We start from the raw sequence: 19791 nt of genomic DNA, 5'->3' as shown, positions 1-19791 counted from the left end.
AGGAGGTGAGAGCAGCGCAATAGGCCTCAACTCACTATGCTAATTAGCATGCACTCGGTCAGGAAGAGGGGGCAGCACGGACCGCACAGCTATTACCACTGTGCCCCCACTGCTCTGTTGTGGCTACGGTGGGGGGAGGGGGCACTCAGAGGGGGGCCAGTTAGCATGCACTCTGCCTTGGAGGGGGGCAGCATGGCACAAAGCTCACACAGCATCACCACTGTACCCCCACTGCTCTGTATTGTGCCTGTGGTAGTGGGGTGTGGGGCACTCAGGGGGGGGGGGCAATTAGCATGCACTCTGCCACGGAGGGGGGCAGCATGGCACAAAGCTCACATAGCATCACCACTGTACCCCCATTGCTCTGTATTGTGCCTATGGTAGTGGGGGAAGGGGGATTTAGAGGTGGGGCCAATTAGCATGCACTTTGCCAAAGAGGGGGGCAGCATGGCACAAAGCCCACACAGCTATCACCACTGTGCCCTCCCTGCTCTGTTGTGCCTATGGGGGCACTCAGTTGGGCCAGTAGCTGGAGCATTTACTATCCTCAGCTTATACACAGGTCAATAATTTTTCCCAATTGTTAGGGAAAAGTTGGGGGTCGGCTTATACTCGAGTATATACGGTATGAGGTAATTCATTGTATGTGCAGCACAGCTAAAGGTATGTATAGCGATGCATGCGCAGATTTGAACAACAGACAAATGTCTCTTTAATCGAATCTGATAAGAGAGAGATCTGTTAGCTGTCCATAACCCACAGGACGATCCCCGATCAGTTTCATGCTGAAATCGATCCAAAATCGGACTTGTGATGCTGCATCTGACCGCCTCGCCGCCCCAAAGCTGTCCCCCTAATGTTAAATGTCCCTCCCCCCCCGGTGCCCAGTGCAAGGTAAACGGTACCTGTCTGCAGCCTTCGATTGTCTCCGCTTGCTCCTGGCGCACTCTGTTCTTCAAACACGCACGTCACGTGGTTGCCTTGTAACCTGGCCGTGTGTATGATGTCTGAAGTCACACATGTGCCCTTACTAGGAAACCATGTGATGCGCGTGTATGGAGCAAGGAGTGCACCCGGAGCTAGCGGAAGGACAAGCGGAGGCCGCGGACATGTAATGTGATCCATGCACTGGGCACCGGGGGACATTTCACATTGGAGGGGAGGGGGGGGGGGACATCGCTGGGGGTTTCTCCGCATTCGTCGATCGACCCTAAATTGCACCGTTCCTGCTGCGCACCTGATCAAGCAAGTCGGCTCAACATCTTGCAGCATGTGCGATCGACAATGTGACCAATTTTCGTCTCGAAATTGGTCACATTGTCAGTCAGGCATGCAGTTGGCAGAACCAATTTTCATTCAATTATAATAATCGAATCGGATAGGTGTTCGGCTGCCAAGTCGCCTGATGTATGGATAACTTAAAGAGACTCTGTGTAAAAAATAAGTCCCCTGGGGGTACTTACCTCAGTAGGGGGAAGCCTCAGGGTCCCAATGAGGCTTCCCACATCCCCTGTAGCTGCAGGAAATCCAGCAGTGGCTCCCTCGAATCCTCCCAGAATCCTCCCCCCACAAGCCTGACAAGGCTTGATTTATTTACCTCTCCAGGTTTCCAGCGCAGGCGCATTAGCGGTTCTTTGGGCTAAGCAGAAATAGCTGAGCCCGATCGTATCCGCTCTACTGCGCAGGCGCAAAAGGACTCGCACCTGCGCAGTAGAGTGGATTGATCAGGTTCGCTTATTTCCGACTTAACTCAAAGGAAGACTGGCTAGTGTGCCTGCGCAGGGTTGCGGAAGGTAAATATTTACATCGCTGCACTTCGGGGGGGGCTGCAGAAGGAGATTGATGGGAAACCGGAGGACGAGGTAAGTACCCCCCAGGGGACATTATTCTTAATACAGGCTTTCTTTAAAGAGGAACTGTCGCAAAAATTTTAAAATTTAAAACACATGCAAACAAGAAGTACATTTCTCCCAGAGTAAAATGAGCCATAAATTACTTTTCTCCTATGTTGCTGTCACTTACAGTAGGTAGTAGAAAACTGACATTACCAACAGATTTTGGACTAGCCCATCTTCTCATGGGGGGGGGGGAGGGTTCTCAGGGTTTTCTTTATTTTTAAAAGCACTTCGTGACTGGCAGTTGCTCTGTCCAACTGCCAAAATAGTGTGCAGCGAGCAGAGAGGCTGGCCAGCATCTTTGTATAAATCTTTTTCAGGGAATGTCATACACCATAGGCCAATTCCTGATCAATTTTATGGTGAAATTGATCCAGAATCAGTTTTGTGATGCTGCTGTGCCCCAATGTGCAATGTGCCCCCCCAGTGCACTATACGTTACCTGTATGTGTCTGCCGCTGGCTCCGTCCTTCGTCCATACACGTGCCCCACGTGGTTGCTGGCATACACTTGGGCACGGGTGTGGCATTATACACACACCCATGTAGGGTGCATGTATGGACCAAGGACTGCACCCGGAGCCAGCGGCAGACACGGACAGGTAATGTATAGTGCACTGGGTAATGAGGGGGGGAGGGGGGAGGAGTACAATGCACATTAACCACTTCAGCTTCAGCCTTCAGTCGTTTTCACTTTATGCATCCGAGAAATTATCACCTCCCATTTATTAGCCTATAACTTTATCACTACTTATCACAATGAACTGATCTATATCTTGTTTTTTCCGCCACCAATTAGGCTTTCTTTGGGTGGTACATTTTGCTAAGAGCCACTTTACTGTAAATGCATTTTAACAGGAAGAATAAGAAAAAAAAACTGAAAAAAATCATTATTTCTCAGTTTTTGGCCATTATAGTTTTAAAATAATACATGCCTCCATAATTAAAACTCACGTATTGTTTTTGCCTAATAGTCCCGGTTATTACACCGTTTAAATTATGTCCCTATCACAACATCTGGCGACAATATTTTATTTGGAATTAACAGTGCATTTTTTTCCATTTTGCATCCATCACTATTTACAAGCTGATAATAATAAAAAAAAATAGAAATATTTCATCTTTACATTGATATTTAAAAAGTTTAGACCCTTAGGTAAATATTTACGTGTTTTTCTTTTTTTTATTGTAATGTTTTTTCTTTTTTTTTTTATTAAACATTTTATTTGGGTATTTTTGGGAGGGTGGGATGTAAATAGTAATTTTTTTATGTAAATATGTAATTTTTTTTTTTTTACATGTAGATGTAGTTTTACTTTTTGGCCACAAGATGGCAACCTTGAGTTTGTTTACATGATGTCACTCTAAGTGTAACATGTACGCTTAGAGCGACGTAGGGGGACATAAGAGGCAGAAAAAGCGAGGCTTCCGAGAGAAGCAGTCGCTTTTTCTGTCGGGGAGAGGAATCAATCATCAGGCACCATGTCCCTATTAATTAATTCCTGGGCTAACGATCCGCGGCCGGGAGCGTGCGTGCACACGCACGATCGTCCGCGGGAGCGCACATGGCCTTCTGGATGTAGCTCCTACGTCCAGAAGGCTTAAATGGTTAAAAGGGACAGCATTGGGGGTTTTGTTGCTCGTATAATATTACCGCTGCGCACCTGATCAAGCAAGTAGGTCCTACATCTTGCAGCATGTCCGACCAATTCATGCTACCAATTTTGGCCCGAAATTGGTTGCATATTTGATCAGGAATGCACTCGGCGGAACCAATTTTTATCTGATTTGATTATAATAATTGAATTGGATGGTCGATCAGCTGCCAAGTCTCCTGATGTATGGCTACCCCAAATCTCTCTTCCGCCAAAGAGGTTGATAGAATGAATCAAACCTTAATGTATTGTATAAATGCTATTGAGGGTGACCGGATTCTTCACTTCTTCAAAAGGTATGAGACCTTTGGATTTCCCGTGGCATCTCTAGAGGCACTCAGAATCAACTGGACCACTATCACAAAAATGTAAAAAACATGTAAACGCATACAAGAAATATGTTTCTTGCAGAGTAAAATGAGCCATAAATTGCTTATCTCCTATCTTCCTGTCACTTTCAGTAGGTAGTAGAAATCTGACAGAAACAACAGGTTTTGGACTAACCCATCTCCTCATAGGGGATTCCCAGGGTTTTCTTTATTTTCAAAAGCACTCAGTGAATGGCAGTTGATCCGTCTAACTGCCAAAAAAGTGTGCAGCGAACCAGAAGCATGGCCAGCATCTTTATATAAATCCTTTTCAAGGGGTGCCTTTATAAAAAATAAAGGCCATGCTAAGAATCCCCTATGAAGAGATGGACTACACCAAAACCTGTCAGTTCTGTCAGATTTCTACTACCTACTAAATGTGACAGCAAGATGGGAGAAAAGTAATTTATGGCTCATTTTAATGTGGAAGAAACATACTTATTATTTGTATGCATTTACAGGTATTTTAAATTTTGCAATTTTATAGTGGTCACAAATTTTATTTTACATTGTATTTGTACATTTATTGATTAAAGGCTGGCTTCATGTGCCTGTATTCATTTAGTTAGGATACCAGCCTTCGACACACAATTTTTTTTTGTCATAATAAACATCTTTCCTATGGGCCATATTAAAGTGGTCTGAAAGTCAGCATTTCTACTTTGCTCTAAAAGATTCTTCACAGCTTGAAAGCTACTATCCCACATCACTGACTTGGTTAAACAAAGCACTCTGTCCTACCATTCAGCTTCAAATCCACATCCAAACTGGAGATAATAGAATCTTTGTTTGCATTCCAATGTTGATACATGTGTGTAAACAGTGTAACAAGTGAAAAGGAGCTCTGTGAAGCTCTCTGTGCTTCAAGCACACAAACAGCTCAGAACAGCTACTTAGAAGGTGTCAATATATGATAAAAAGCATTTTGAATAAAATACAATGCCAGGTTTCAGGGCAAGATAAACTACACTTTGGAAACTTGTGATTTGTAAACAGACAAATTTTACATGTGCACAAAAGCAAATATGATAACTGTATAAGTTATAAAAAGTAGGAAAACACATTTTTATTGAATGTTATGTTGGAGTTTCAGACCACTTTAAGCTGTGCTTATATCTTTCTGTGTTTTCTTGTTGACTGTATTTGATCTTACTGACTGTATTTGATTTTCTTTTACAATACTGTATTTATGTGACATTGGCAGCCCATGTTGGGCCCACTGACTGTTTGTATATGCTTTCTGAAAATTGGCACTTGTGCCTAATAAAAGATTTTAAAACTAAAAAGTGATGCTAAATGTAATTTTGTCTCTTTAAACCAGAACGTATTTGCAATAATTAAGGAGGAAGTGCAGTGAAAATAATATGATGAATAAAGTTGCTTAGTTTTTACAGTATTTATTTATAGATTATTGAGTCAGTGTTTTCCCATTGTAAAATCTCTCCTCTCCTTGATTTATATTCTGAAATGTATCAAATGACATTGATGTTCTGTCAGCTGCTCTGTAAGGATTGTTCGTTACTGAGAGTTCTATGCACAAAGGTAAACACTACTTGCTTGGCAGTTGGAAAAAGCCATTATTTTCCACAATGTAGCAAAGATCACAGACAGCAAACTGTCAGGACCTTGATCATGACATCACACTGTGGGAGGGGTTTCACCACAATATCACCCATACAGACCCCCCTGATGATCTATTCACAAAGGGTAAAACATTGTCGTGGGAAAGGGGATATCAACTTGCGCGAGTCTAATGTTTCAGACCCGTACCCGACCCGCAACATGCTTTCTGGTGAATCTGGTTCACGCACCCGACCCACAACCCGATTAAATCAAAACGGGTACCCGAACCCAAACCACATTTCAGGTAACCCAATCTGATGCCCTGAGCGGGTCCAATTTTTCAGACCCGCACCCGCCGCCCCGTTATCCGCACGCGACCTGCAACCCGCTTTCTGGTGAATCTGGTACCCGCACCCAATTAGCACCCGCAGAAAATGGGTACCCGAACCCGACCCGCTTTTCGGGTAACCCGCGGGTACCCGCCCCGACGCAGGCCTCTAGTATCAGCTACTGATTGGAATGAAGTTCAATCCTGGGTTACAGGTCCTCTTTAAGTGAGCAGCTGTGGTTTCCCATGATGCATCACTCCCAAATATGCAAATCATCTCTTTATGACCCTATAAGCTAGGCACACATCCAGAACCACTGTGCATGATGAGCCTACAGCTTATAAATATTACAGAGCCACATCAACCCAACATGCATACAGCTGTTTTACTTTATGGTCCTCATTAGTAAATGGCAGGGATGCGAACCATTCCTTAGTACTTTGCAGAAAGTTTTCACAATAAATGCATGCACAATTAGTTTAAAACAGAATTTAAAGTGTACCCGGAGCAAACCTAACGGAAAAAAATTAGATACTTACCCCTGAAGAAGCTTCCCATGTCCACCTGGAGACCCCTGTTGCCACACACAGACCGCCGAAATATATCCCGCAAGAGCTTGTTAGATATGCTATCGCGGACATGCTCCCTGCTGTGTACGAGTGCGGCAGTACTGTGCCTTTGTGAGAACGCCTCCGCAGTAAACCTGAACTCGCAGCTCCATGCTAGTGCGCAGGTGTGGCTGTACTCAGGCGGGTGCAGAGCCATGCTTGTGTACAGCGGGGAGCACAGACATGAACTTCAAGAAAGTCCTGAGTAGCGGTGGTCTGGAGGAAAACACAGGAAGCCTGCGGAGTATCCAGAGGCCTCCCTCTTTATAGGCAAGTGCCTCATTTTTTCCATTAGGTCCGCCTTAAGATTGCTTTAAAGAGGAGTTGTCAGCCATACTATCTCAGAAAAAAAAACACATATAAGTAGATAAATACTTGCTCTACTCACATAACATATGTATTGCACTGTCCTCGTTTTGATTTTAGGGAATTTTCTACAGTAAAAAAAGAGAAAATGCTTCTTAGCATTTCCCATTTTAACTGTGGCTATTTTGAAGCCAATCCTGATGTCATTTCCCCCCTTTAGTCTCCTCTGCCTGATTGCCCTCCCTTCACTATAGAAAGTGCATTGTTTTTCTCAGCTAGTGATGGGTCGTTTGCGAACGAGCCGGCTCTAAGAGCCGGCTCTTTGCTGTGAACGACAAGAGCCGGTTCTCAGTTTGAAAGAGCCGATGCCTCAGCCGCCCCACACAGCTCTGATTTGCTGTGTAATAAATCATTAACTCTCAGGAAGATAGTGTCATATTGCAACAGGATCTGGATAGGATGGCTATATGGGCACATACATGGCAGATGAAGTTCAATGTTGACAAATGTAAAGTCATGCATTTTGGTCGTACCAATGGTCTAGCACCATACAAAATAAATGGGATACAGTTGGGGACATCAAACTTGGAGAAGGACTTAGGAGTACTCATCGACAACAAGTTAAATAATCGTACTCAATGCCAAGCCGCTGCAGCTAAAGCTAACAAAATTTTGGGATGCATTAACCTCCTTGGCGGTAACCCCGTGTGTGACACGGGGTAAGCCGCCGGAGGGTGCCGCTCAGGCCCTGCTGGGCCGATTTACTTAATTTTTTTTTTGCTGGCTGCAGCTAGCACTTTGCTAGCTGCGCCAGCACCCCGATCGCCGCCGCCGCGCGCCCGATCGCCGCTATCCGGTGCGGCGTGCGCCCCCCCCCCCCAGACCCCGAGCGCTGCCTGGCCAATCAGTGCCAGGCAGCGCCGAGGGGTGGATCGGGTCTCCCAATGACGTCCCGACGTCGCTGACGTCGGTGACGTCATCCCGCCCCGTCGCCATGGCGACGGGGGAAGCCCTCCAGGAAATCCCGTTCTTTGAACGGGATTTCCTGATCGCCTATCGCCGGAGGCGATCGGCGGGGCTGGGGGGATGCCGCTGAGCAGCGGCTATCATGTAGCGAGCCCTCGGCTCGCTACATGATAAAAAAAAAAAAATAATTAAAAAAAACTGTTGCGCTTCCCCCTGGCGGTATTTTTCATACCGCCAAGGGGGTTAAAAGGGAAATAAAAATTCGAGATGCTAGCATAATATTGCCCCTGTTTAACTCTCTAGTAAGGTCACATCTGGAATATGGAATTCAGTTCTGGGCACCACATTACAAAAACGATATTGCAGTTTTAGAGCAGGTGCAGAGACGAGCAACAAAATTGATACGTGGGATGGAAGGTCTCGCTTACCAAGAAAGGTTAGATAAACTGGGTTTATTTAGTCTAGAGAAAAGACGCCTTAGAGGAGATCTAATTAACATGTATAAATACATCAGAGGGCAATATAATAGCTTGGCGGATGAGCTTTTTGTCCCTAGGCCTTCTCAAAGGACTAGAGGACATGATCTGCGCATGAAGGAAAAACGTTTTAGCCATTTATTTAGGAAAGGGTTCTTTACGGTAAGAGTGATTAAGATGTGGAATGCATTGCCACAGGAAGTCGTTATGGCAAACTCTATATCTGCATTTAAAGGGGGCTTAGATGCTTTCCTTGTGTTGAAAGACATCCATGGCTACAATTACTAGGTAATGCCTAATGATGTTGATCCAGGGATCTTATCTGATTGCCATCTGGAGTCGGGAAGGAATTTTTCCCTTTGGGGCTAATTGGACCATGCCTTGTAAGGGTTTTTTTGCCTTCCTCTGGATCAACAGGGATATGTGAGGGAGCAGGCTGGAGTTGTACTTTGTACTGGTTGAACTCGATGGACGTATGTCTTTTTTCAACCAAAATAACTATGTAACTATGTAAAGGGCGCTGAGGTATGCTGGGAGATGTAGTCCTCCTCTTGCAGCTTGTAGGAGTGTATGGGGTGGAGCAGAGCAATAGCAGGAGGGATTGCCCCAGTCAGAGAAGCAGTCTGGAGTTGTCATGGAGACGGGGCTGGGGCTTTTACTCCGATTCTGAGTGGTGTCTAGTGATATTTAATTAAGAGCCGATTGAGAGCCGTAAGAGGCGGCTCTTTAATGGGAGCCGATTCAGAAGAGCCGATTCTCCGAGAAGAGCCGGAATTCCCATCACTAGTCTCAGCATGAGAAATATTGGCCAATCAGAGAGGAACAGAAGTGTGGGAGGGATACAGGCTTCAGCCAATCAGGCTGCATTAGTTAAGTCTGAGGGGAAGTAGAGAAGCAAAAAAGGACAACCCAGCATGCCCTGCAACTTCCTTTTTGTGTACCAAATTTTGTGTGTACCAAATAAGAGTCAGGTATACTGGGGAATGGTCATTTATCAACAAGAAAAGTAATAGTGATTTTAACTTTTGGATTGCCTGGTTAACATCCTTAATACTTGTTTACCAGATAAATATAAAGAATTCATTTTTGACTATATGCCCAACAGTTACACTGTACATAAAACTGTATTTGAAGTAGTGCTTTAACATGTAAGTACTTCTCAGCTTTCCTGCAGGCAGTATTACCTTCTCCGTAGTTATAGGCTGCTTGGTACGTTGTCCATTCTCTATATTAATTACTCGACCAGTAATGTCGCTAAGCTTCTTCTTTCCCTGTTTACACTGACGGAATAAAACCATAAATTAAATTCCACAAAACATTTTTGGACTCCTGCTCAATTCTTATTTTACAGAATAAAGAATTTTACATGAACTTCATGTCCTATATATTTTAAAGCAGTATCACTAAATATTGGCATATCCAATTATTGGTATATCCACGGTGCTAAAGAGCAGGGATATGACATGGGCCACAGGGCCGGATTTGTAGTCTTTACCGCCCTAGGCCACTGTCACTAGCTGCCCCCCTTTAGTATAGGTAGCGAGATGACCCCTCCCCCCTTCCCTCTAGTATAGGTAGCTTGATGACCCCCCCAGTATAGGTAGCCAGATGACCCCTCCCCCTTCCCTCTAGTATAGATAGCCAGCTCGCCTTCACACCGCAGCTGCCATCAGTGTCACTCATTTCTCCGCTCGCCTCCAGTGCAGAAGCTTCCTCTTCCTTTCCGTCTCCAATACTGCCCAAGTCCATGGCCGTTGGCCACAATGCAAACATGCACAGAGAGCAAGGTGGCTGCTGCACAGGCGGCTAGCAGCAGAGTACTGCGGTCAGGCACTCACCTGATCTCCCTGCATTGCAGCATTTGCAAGCTTGAAAATGCTGCACCAGATTAGCCTGCTGCTTTGGTGCCCTTCCTCCTGTGGTGCCCTAGGCCATGGCCTAGGTGGCCTAGGCCTAAATCCGGCCCTGATGGGCCACCCATTTGTAGTCAGCCTACCCCCTGCTTGAGGTGTTGGATGAGCTGGTGTCTGACAGCTACCTAACAGTCGTGGTGGATCTGAATCAATGGTACTGGCAAATTTCCCCTAGCTCCTGAGACTTGGGTGTAATTGGCTTTCATCACTCAGTTTGGGCTTTAGGACCTCAAGATAATGCTTTTTAAAATGGAAAAACAATCCCATCACCTTCCAGTGAGCTATGAATGGCCAGATGATGAGAGTTTTAGACTTTGCAGTCTCTCTAGTGCACAACATTGCAGTGTTTAGAAACACCTGGGAATGACACCACAGTGATCTGTCTTAAGTGTAGGACAAGCTGGCAGCTGTTAATCTAACAGTTAAACCAAACAAATGTCAAGCTGAAAGTCCATACCTAGGACACCACTCATAAAGCAATGCCCTGAGTCCCAAGAAAGGGGAGGTCAAAGTCATTATGGTATGGCTTACCTCTAAAACAAAGACCCAAGTCTAGTAATGTAGCGAACCTCCAATTTTCGGCGAATCGGCTGTTCGCGGCAGACTCCATAGACTTAAATGGCAGGCAAATGCCTGACAGCTTAAGCAGTTAATAGCAAAGCCCCCTTTAAAAGCTAGAAACACCAAAGTTGCACGGTAATGGGGAGGAGGACAGTGAATACAATTGGAAAAAAAATCAAAAATACCGTATAGTTTTTGAGAAAATCAATTTTAAAGTTCTCATTCTGATTGTGGGAAATGTTTCAACGGCCACTGACTTTACCGGTTAATAGCAAAGCCCCCCTTACGTGGTAGAAACACCAAATTTGCAGGGTATGTTAAGGAGAGCAAAAGACCTTATAGTTTATAAGAAAATCGATGCTAAAAGTTAAAGGAAAAATTAGCAAAATTACTGCTGTAAAATGACAGATAATGTATTAACATTATATAAATGTATTAATAATATATATAGAAGAAGGGGACCCCCAGATGCCTGCCCCCTCCCCAGGAGAAATGAGTTTAGGGGTACATTGTTCCCCTTGCCCATTTCCACAAAGAGTTAAATGAAATAAAAACACAACCACAAAAAAGTATTTTATTATGCTCAATTAACCTGAAATACTTACCTTTAAAAAAAAAGTTCTCAAGGCAATATCCTCGGAAATGATCCCACGCCAATATTCTCTGCTCTATATTAACATGCAAGCTTGATTGAAGATCTCCGCTGCCACACACCGTAGCTCCAACTATAAGTATTGCTAGAGCCAAAAGCATCTTTGAATTTGGCTCCAAATCTCCCCAGTGGTTTAACAGACCAATGGAGATCCTCCTGACTCCTATACTTAGTATAGCTAGAGCCGCTCCATCCGCCCTCCTGTGCACTCCTTTCCACTCTTCTCCCCGCCTACCGCACCTATAGCATCACCCTGGAGCACCCATAGCATCCTGCAGGGCCGTTTTTTCCACCGTGCGGGCCGGGCGACCGCACTGAGCGCAAATTGGCAGGTGAAGGAAGGGGGGCGCAGGCAGGAAGACACTGCTGGAGCCCACTGAGCTGGTGATGCACGGTGAAGGCTAACGAAAGTACGCCAGCGCGATCACCGTCCTTCCCACCCACACTCCTCCTAGGCGTCCTGCGGCCTTCTCCTTCCGCTCTGACGTCACCACGTGATGACTGTAGCGGTATTGCAGGCCAGGAAGTGCGCAGCGTCGCCGATGGAGGAGTTGTGGCTGTCTCATCGCCCCTGGGCTGTGAAGTGTGAACTGGCAGCCCACCACCGTAGATGCGGCCTCTGAGTCTTCGGGCTTTCCTGTAAGCTGCCTTAGTGCCGGGCGGGGGCAGAGGTGGAATCCGGATGTGACTGGAAGAGTCACGCTGCCTGCCGTCCGCCCTGAATGTCAACTAGCGCCGCCGCCGCCCGCCAGATGGATGACCACAGCCTGCCCCCGCTATGGATCAGGAATGGATTGATGGTGCTGGCGCTACCCCCTCCTGCCACCCCTGATAGAGACTATGAGGATGAGGAGGGGGCACTAAGAGGATTGTGCTGGACAACCTGCTCACCCCTACCCTGGAGGAGGAGGAACCGCCAGGCTGATCCTGCTGAAGGTACCCAGGTGGGCACCCTGACTCAGCTCACCAGAGAAAAGTAGCAACAGCTACCTGAGCTCCCTGATGGGGAGGACGACGACTCCATAGGTGGGTGCTGGAATCATGTTAGCCCACCTCTCCCTCATTGTCAGCTTAGTCTGACACCTGTTCTATAAATGTGCCCACATCCTCGGGACTGCTGACAGGTGCCCATGGGGTGCTTATATTGTGCCCTCTACTTATATGCCTGCACTTCCAGTGTATACTCTGGGATGCTGATAGATGCCCATGCTGTGCCCATATTGTGCTTCCCTGTACTGATATGCCTGTTATTCCAGTGTATCCTCAGAAATACTGATCGGGGCCCATGCTGTGCTCACACTGCTTCCCTGTACTTCCAGTGTACCCTCAGGGCTTCTGGTAGATGCCCACATTGTCTCCCTGTACTGATATACCTGTACTTAGGTCCAGTGTACACTCAGGGATGCTGATAGGTGTCTATGCTGTGCCCACATTGTTTCCCTGTATGCGTTGTTCATTCACTGCTTACTGTCACCTGTCCTGCCAGGATAGGCTTATGTGCTAGGCTACCTTCCTTAGCTAAAAAGCCCCCCCCCCCTTCCCTAGTGGCACTTGCAGGTCTTCCAACAACCCCTCAGCTAGAGAGCCCCACTCAGTGCAGGTCACAATTTGCGCTGACAGGCTCCTAAGCCCGATTTAGAATTATATAAAACCACCTGTAACCACTATTCCCCCCTGCTACCCATCCCACCATAGTCTAATGTCCTGCCATATTATTATTATTATTATTATGTATTTATATAGCACTGACATATTCTGCCCTCACTTTAGAGTACATAGTCATATCACTGAATGTCCTCAGAGGAGCTCACAATCTAATCGCTGCCGTAGTTATGTCTATGTATGTATAGTGAAGTGTTTGTATCGTAGCCTAGGGTCAATTTTAGGGGGAAGCCAATTAACGTATCTGTATGTTTTTGAGATATGGGTGGAAACTGGAGTGCCCAGAGGAAACCCACACAGACACAGGGAGAATATACAAACTGTACAAACAGTGCCCTGTCTGGGATTCGAACCAGGTGCCCAGTGCTGCAAGGCAAGAGAGCTAACCACTGTGCCACTGTGATGCCCCCAGTAGTACTCTACGTATGCACACCCTGCAGATCTGATGTGCACATTGAACGCAGAGGTGATGTTTTTCACCTGTAAACCTGGTTCAGATTGTGCATGAAGAATCACCTCATTCCCCTGCAGAGCACCTGCACATCACTCTTACATGCACCCACAGTTACATTGCCTAGGGCTTGATCCATGGTTAGATCATGCATGAAGAATGTGTAATAGAGGAGAAATCCCCTCATTCCCCTGCAGAGTACCTGCACATCACTCTTACATGTACCCACAGTCACATTGCCTAGGGCCTGATTTAATTTTTCTTTGTTCCATGTATTTTTTGACACTCGCCCTGGGAGAAATTTAACCTAGAAACTGCACTGGCACCCTGATCAGGAGGATCCCCAAAATCCGCGTTAAATGCGAACAGAGAACAAGCCCATGTTCACCAAGAACTGTCTGCCGACAAACTGTTCGCGCCATCTCTACCCAAGTCTAGAGGTTTCTGCTGACAGTCAGCTGTAAAATAAAAATGTGTTTGCCTCTATAGTGCTCCCACCAAGCCTTGAGAGAAAATGTAATTTGCGTACCTAAATTCGTCAACCTTTAGTGAGAAAAAGGAACATAGTCTAGTTATATGTATAGGGCCACCATCAGAAATTTCTGGGCCAAATACTGGGCAATCCTACTGGGACCCCCCTCATGCCAAATCACAATCTGAAGAAAAAAAAACTCTTTGAAGGCACATGGACACCCTTGTGTCCGCCTTTCATCATTTGTAACATCGATTTGTTGTTGCAAGGCTACTATTGAATGACATTTAGAATCTATATTATACCAGCAAGCACCCCCCTGAGAACTTGAAGGCACTTATCAGGCACTTGACCAGAGCTGCATGTGCTTCACTTTGCTTCATGGTAGCTCCCCTTCTTGCCAGAACCCAGAACCCCTCAGGCCCCATACACTTCTGTATGTATGCTTGGTACTAAACGTACACATAATTATTTCATCTTTATGAATGCACAGGAACAGTTTCATAAAATGCAAAATTGTCCCAGCATGTACAGACACAGTCTGCAGCAGAAGGGGTTAACTTACCTATGTTGCAGCCTACAGTTGATGCACTGCACGGTGCTCTCCAAACTTCCAGTTGTATAAGAAGAAGTGTCGGTAAGATGAAGAGCAACGTGCAGCTCACTGGCTAAAGGCAGCGAGATGGGTCAATACAACACCTTCTGCCAATGATCACGCCTCCCCGTACACGTTGGCACAGGCATTTCGCAAAACTGTTCCCGAACATGCCTTCTCATCATTTCACATATCAGTTCAGGTTTCCCAAAACAGACCTTTGAACAAAATGTCCAAGAAATGGACTGCAAAGTCCTATCTAGCCCTTACTCAGTGGTGTAGCAATAGAGGATGCAGAGGTTGTGACTGCATCGGGGCCCTTGGGCAATAGGGGCCCGGAGGGGACCTGCCTCAAACACAGTATTAGCTCTTTATTGTTCCTGTGCTGGTAATAAGCACTTTTATAGATGCATTAAATAGGAGTAATCATCATCAAACTGTTCCCCATCCCCTTCTTGTACCTTTGATACTGCAGGTGTTGGTGTGCCATATCAATTACTATGTAAAGTGTGATTGAGAGGCCCCAATGTAAAACTTGCACTGGAGGCCAACGCTCCTTAGCTACTCCACTGCCCTTACTCCCCTTTTTTGAAGACCATGTAACCTTTTTTGTAGGTGGTCCAGCTTGTCTTTTCCTTCCTGCAGTGGATATCACAGGCATTTCCACTCCAGAGTACTGTTTGACGTCTTGGCTTTGCTGCAGAATAAAAAAACAATTGTTCAAATGTAAGAAGGCCATACAAATTAAGAAACCTGATTTGCTACTGATTTTGGGTCAGTGATTCAGAAAACATTCAGTATAACTGTTGTTACGCACATGTTTTCTCCCCAAGGCCCATCAAAAAAATAATTGGACAACATACAGTGGTGTGAAAAACGATTTGCCCCCTTCCTGATTTTTTATTCTTTTGCATGTTTGTCACACTTAAATGTTTCTTCTCATCAAAAACCGTTAACTATTAGTCAAAGATAACATAATTCAACACAAAATGCAGTTTTAAATGATGGTTTTTATTATTTAGTGAGAAAAAAACCTCTACAAAATCTACATGGCCCTGTGTGAAAAAGTGATTGCCCCCCTTGTTAAAAAATAACTTAACTGTGGTTTATCTTACCTGAGTTCAATTTCTGTAGTCACCCCCAGGCCTGATTACTGCCACACCTGTTTCAATCAAGAAATCACTTAAATAGGAGCTATCTGACACAGAGAAGTAGACCAAAAGCACCTCAAAAGCTAGACATCATGCCAAGATCCAAAGAAATTCAGGAACAAATGAGAACAAAAGTACTATAATTAAGATCTATCAGTCTGGTAAAGGTTATAAAGCCATTTCTAAAGCTTTGGGACTCCAGCGAATCACAGTGAGAGCCATTATCCACAAATGGCAAAAGCATGGAACAGTGATGAACCTTCCCAGGAGTGGCAGGCCGACCAAAATTACCCCAAGAGCGCAGAGAAAACTCATCCGAGAGGCCACAAAAGACCACAGGACAACATCTAAAGAACTGCAGGCCTCACTTGCCTCAATTAAGGTCAGTGTTCACGACTCCACCACAAGAAAGAGACTGGGCAAAAACAGCCTGCATGGCAGATATCCAAGGCGCAAACTACTTTTAAGCAAAAACAACATTAAGGCTTGTCTCAATTTTGCTACAAAACATCTCAATGTTTGGCAAGACTTTTGGGAAAATACCTTGTGGACCGACGAGACAAAAGTTGAACTTTTTAGAAGGTGTGTGTCTCGTTACATCTGGCGTAGAAGTAACACAGCATTTCATCAAAAGAACATCATACCAACAGTAAAATATGGTGGTGGTAGTGTGATGGTCTGGGGTTGTTTTGCTGCTTCAGGACCTGGAAGGCTTGCTGTGATAGATGGAACCATGAATTCTACTGTCTACCAAAAAATCCTGAAGGAGAATGTCCGGCCATCTGTTCGTCAACTCAAGCTGAAGCGATCTTGGGTGCTGCAGCAGGACAATGACCCAAAACACACCAGCAAATCCACCTCTGAATGGCTGAAGAAAAACAAAATGAAGACTTTGGAGTGGCCTAGTCAAAGTCCTGACCTGAATCCTATTGAGATGTTGTGGCATGACCTTAAAAAGGCGGTTCATGCTAGAAAACCCTCAAATAAAGCTGAATTACAACAATTCTGCAAAGATGAGTGGGCCAAAATTCCTCCAGAGCACTGTAAAAGACTCATTGCAAGTTATCGCAAACGCTTGATTGCAGTTATTGCTGCTAAGGGTGGCCCAACCAGTTATTAGGTTCAGGGGGCAATTTCTTTTTCACACAGGGCCATGTAGGTTTTGAGGGTTTTTTTCTCACTAAATAATAAAAACCATCATTTAAAACTGCATTTTGTGTTAAATTATGTTATCTTTGACTAATAGTTAACGGTTTTTGATGAGCAGAAACATTTAAGTGTGACAAACATGCAAAAGAATAAGAAATCAGGAAGGGGGCAAATAGTTTTTCACACCACTGTACATAAGCTGTCCAGATCCAGATATTTCTCCACTGTGGCCTAGTGTCCCTATAGTTCACACTTGTCCTTGGGTAGAAAGGAGATGGCATTGCTCTTGCTTACAGAGGAGCTAAATCCTCTTACACACTTGTAGCGAAACAACATGTTCTGTCATGCGGGGGGGGGGGGGGGGGGGCTGGGGGGGGGCGGGGGGATAATGCACTGTTAGGAATTAAAACTCAGGAGGTTCCCGGCAGATTAATGGTTGTATTGTGCATTTTTGCTATGCTCTTGTCAGCCTGTAAAACGGAGAGATCGCTGGAGCCCTGCTGTCACCTAGTGGCATCTCTAGATGTTGCAGCAGGTTACCTGGTTCTCACTAGTATAATTGCCAGGTGAGTCTACTTTGCATGGCAGTTGGCTTGCAGCTTGCATACCTCCCAACTTTTTGAGATCAGAAAAAGGGACACTTAACCACTTAACGACCGCCTGTCGGCGGGTCGTTAGTGGTATAGCATGGAGAGCGGCCTTTCCATGCCAGTTCACGGAGGCTGTCTCCGTGAACAGCCGGAGAGCCGCGGATCGCGGCTCGCCGGCGAAATGTAAACACGCGGGGAAGAAATTCCCGCTGTTTACATCACACGGCGCTGCTGCGCAGCAGCGCCATTACGTAGATCGGCGATCCCCGGCCTCTGATTGGCCGGGGATCGCCGGCATATGATAGGCTAAAGCCTATCCTAGGATGCGCAGGACGGACTTTCGTCCTGCGCATTACAGATGAAGAGGCAGACGGAGGTAAAGAGAGGGAGGGCGGAAATGGCTGCGGAGGGGGGCTTTGAGGAGCCCCCCCCCCCCTGCTACTCCGTAATAGCCGGCGGCGATCAGACCCCCCCAGCAGGACATCCCCCTAGTGGGGAAAAAAGGGGGGGGGGGAGGTCTGATCGCCCGGCCACATTCCTGATCGGTGCTGCGGGTTGTAGAGCCCACACAGCACCGATCATTAGAAAACCCCCTGGTCCTTAAGTGGTTAAGCCATGCCCCTGCCACACCCCTGGCCACGCCTCTAGTCACGCATACCATAAAGATTTCATAACAAAAATATGTTGTTTTATCATTCAAACCACACTGGTCCTTTCTATCCTGGTTCATTTTCCTTCATATTAACATTTTAAAATTAGTAATATATCAAATTAAAAGGATGGGAATAAAGTTTAGAGTCAATCAAACACATTTTTAGTATAGAAATATATATATTTATATAGAAATGGGGACAAAGTCCTGAAAGAGGGACAAATGAGATAGAAAAAGGGACAGAGGGACAGGGCTCCCAAAAAGGGACTGTCCCTCCGAAAAAGGGACAGTTGGGAGCTATGCCTTTGGTAATCTTTTTGCCTCTCGGTTTGCCTGCTATAGATTTTATTGAAATGGTGACTACCACAGAAAGTCGCGCTGTGACCCGGAAAAATAAAGTCCGCGGGTCCTTACAGTGCATGCGCAAGCTTGTAGGCTCTGTCTCCTCTAATTTCCTCTAATTGCACAGCAGAGAAGATTACTTTAACCTGGAATCAATACCACAGGACAGGGGCACCTCTAGCCATTTTGTCACTCCAAGCGAGGAAACCTGTGGCGCCCCCATTAAAATAATTGTAATGCTGCAGCGTTTCACCAGAAAATACACTCACTGCAGCAGCGTTTCGTCAGAAAATAATCGTAATGTGGCGTTACACCTGAAAATAATCGTAATGCGGCAGAATTTCCAGAAAATACACTTATTGCAGCAGTGTTTAGTCAGAAAATAATCATAATGTGGCATTACACCAGAAAATACACTTATTGTGGCAGCATTTCACCAGAAAATACACGTACTGAGGCAGCATTTCACCAGAAAATACACTATTGCGGAAGCATCTCACTAGAAAATAATCGCAATGCGGCAATGTTTCACCAGAAAATAATTGTAAAGCCGCAGCATTTCACCAGAAATTACACTTATTGCAGAAGCGTTTCACCAGAAAATACACATAGGTAAGGCAGGGCTCCTCCCCCCCCCCCACCCCATTAGTTGCTCCTAATAACCCCTGGTGCTAGGGCTGCCTGCACCTGCTTGAGTCGGTCGTAAAGTAGTTAATAAAGAGACCCCCAGAGCTCCCCATTGGGTCGCCGCACACCTTAGAACCCCCCCCCCCCCCCCCCCACGTAGCTGCGCCGGGCAGCCCTGTTATTATATATACCGCCGCCGATCACCCGACGCCTCTCGCCGCAAAATCCGTTGTGTAATTACAGTGTATCTAACACTGTAATTACTGTCTGCATAGGAACCCGGGCAAAGCATCTTTGAATCTGCAGCCTGGGCTTCCCATTGGTCCGCTGTCTGAGCCATTACAGTGGACCAATGGGGAGCCCCGGCTGCAGATTCAAAGATGCTTTGCCCGGGCTCCTATGCGGACAGTAATTATAGTGTTAGATGCACTGTAATTGCACAACGGATTTTGCGGCGAGAGGCGTCGGGTGATCGGCGGCGGGATGTATAATAACAGGGCTGTCCGGCGCAGCTACATGGGGGGGTTTCTAAGGTGTGCGGCGAACCGACGGGGAGCTCTGGGGGTCTCCTTATTAAAGTAGACCCCCAGATGCTGCAGTGGAAGATGGCGGTGGATGTTCAGCGGGTGAGTGCGCATGTGTGGGGAGAGCGAGGCCGTGGTGCTGAAAGACAGCAACCTCACTTCCCATCGCCCGGTAATAGGGAGCATCGATCAGGCTTTCACCTGAGTAATGCTCCTAATGATTGATCGGCCATCGCACAAAGGATATGGGCAATAGGATTTGCCGGTAATCCTCGCACGATGGCA

General features: G+C 46.0%; 1 protein-coding gene across 3 annotated transcripts in view; it reads right to left on the bottom strand.

Moving 5' to 3' along the window:
• LOC137561739 (serine protease FAM111A-like) overlaps positions 1-19791 on the bottom strand; it is an 85105-nt gene that overhangs the window by 41149 nt on the left and 24165 nt on the right. For all 3 annotated transcript variants that reach the window (XM_068273082.1, XM_068273084.1, XM_068273083.1), the window contains exons 4-5: positions 15076-15168; positions 9350-9445 (exon numbers count right to left, since the gene is read on the bottom strand). In XM_068273082.1, coding sequence (XP_068129183.1) covers positions 9350-9445; positions 15076-15168 — 189 coding nt within the window. The remainder of the gene's footprint in view (positions 1-9349; positions 9446-15075; positions 15169-19791) is intronic.

The sequence above is a fragment of the Hyperolius riggenbachi genome, chromosome 3 (genome assembly GCF_040937935.1).
Source record: "Hyperolius riggenbachi isolate aHypRig1 chromosome 3, aHypRig1.pri, whole genome shotgun sequence".
Lineage (NCBI taxonomy): Eukaryota > Metazoa > Chordata > Amphibia > Anura > Hyperoliidae > Hyperolius > Hyperolius riggenbachi.
Note: the sequence above shows the minus strand (reverse complement) of the source record. Positions and strands in the feature narration are given on the sequence as shown.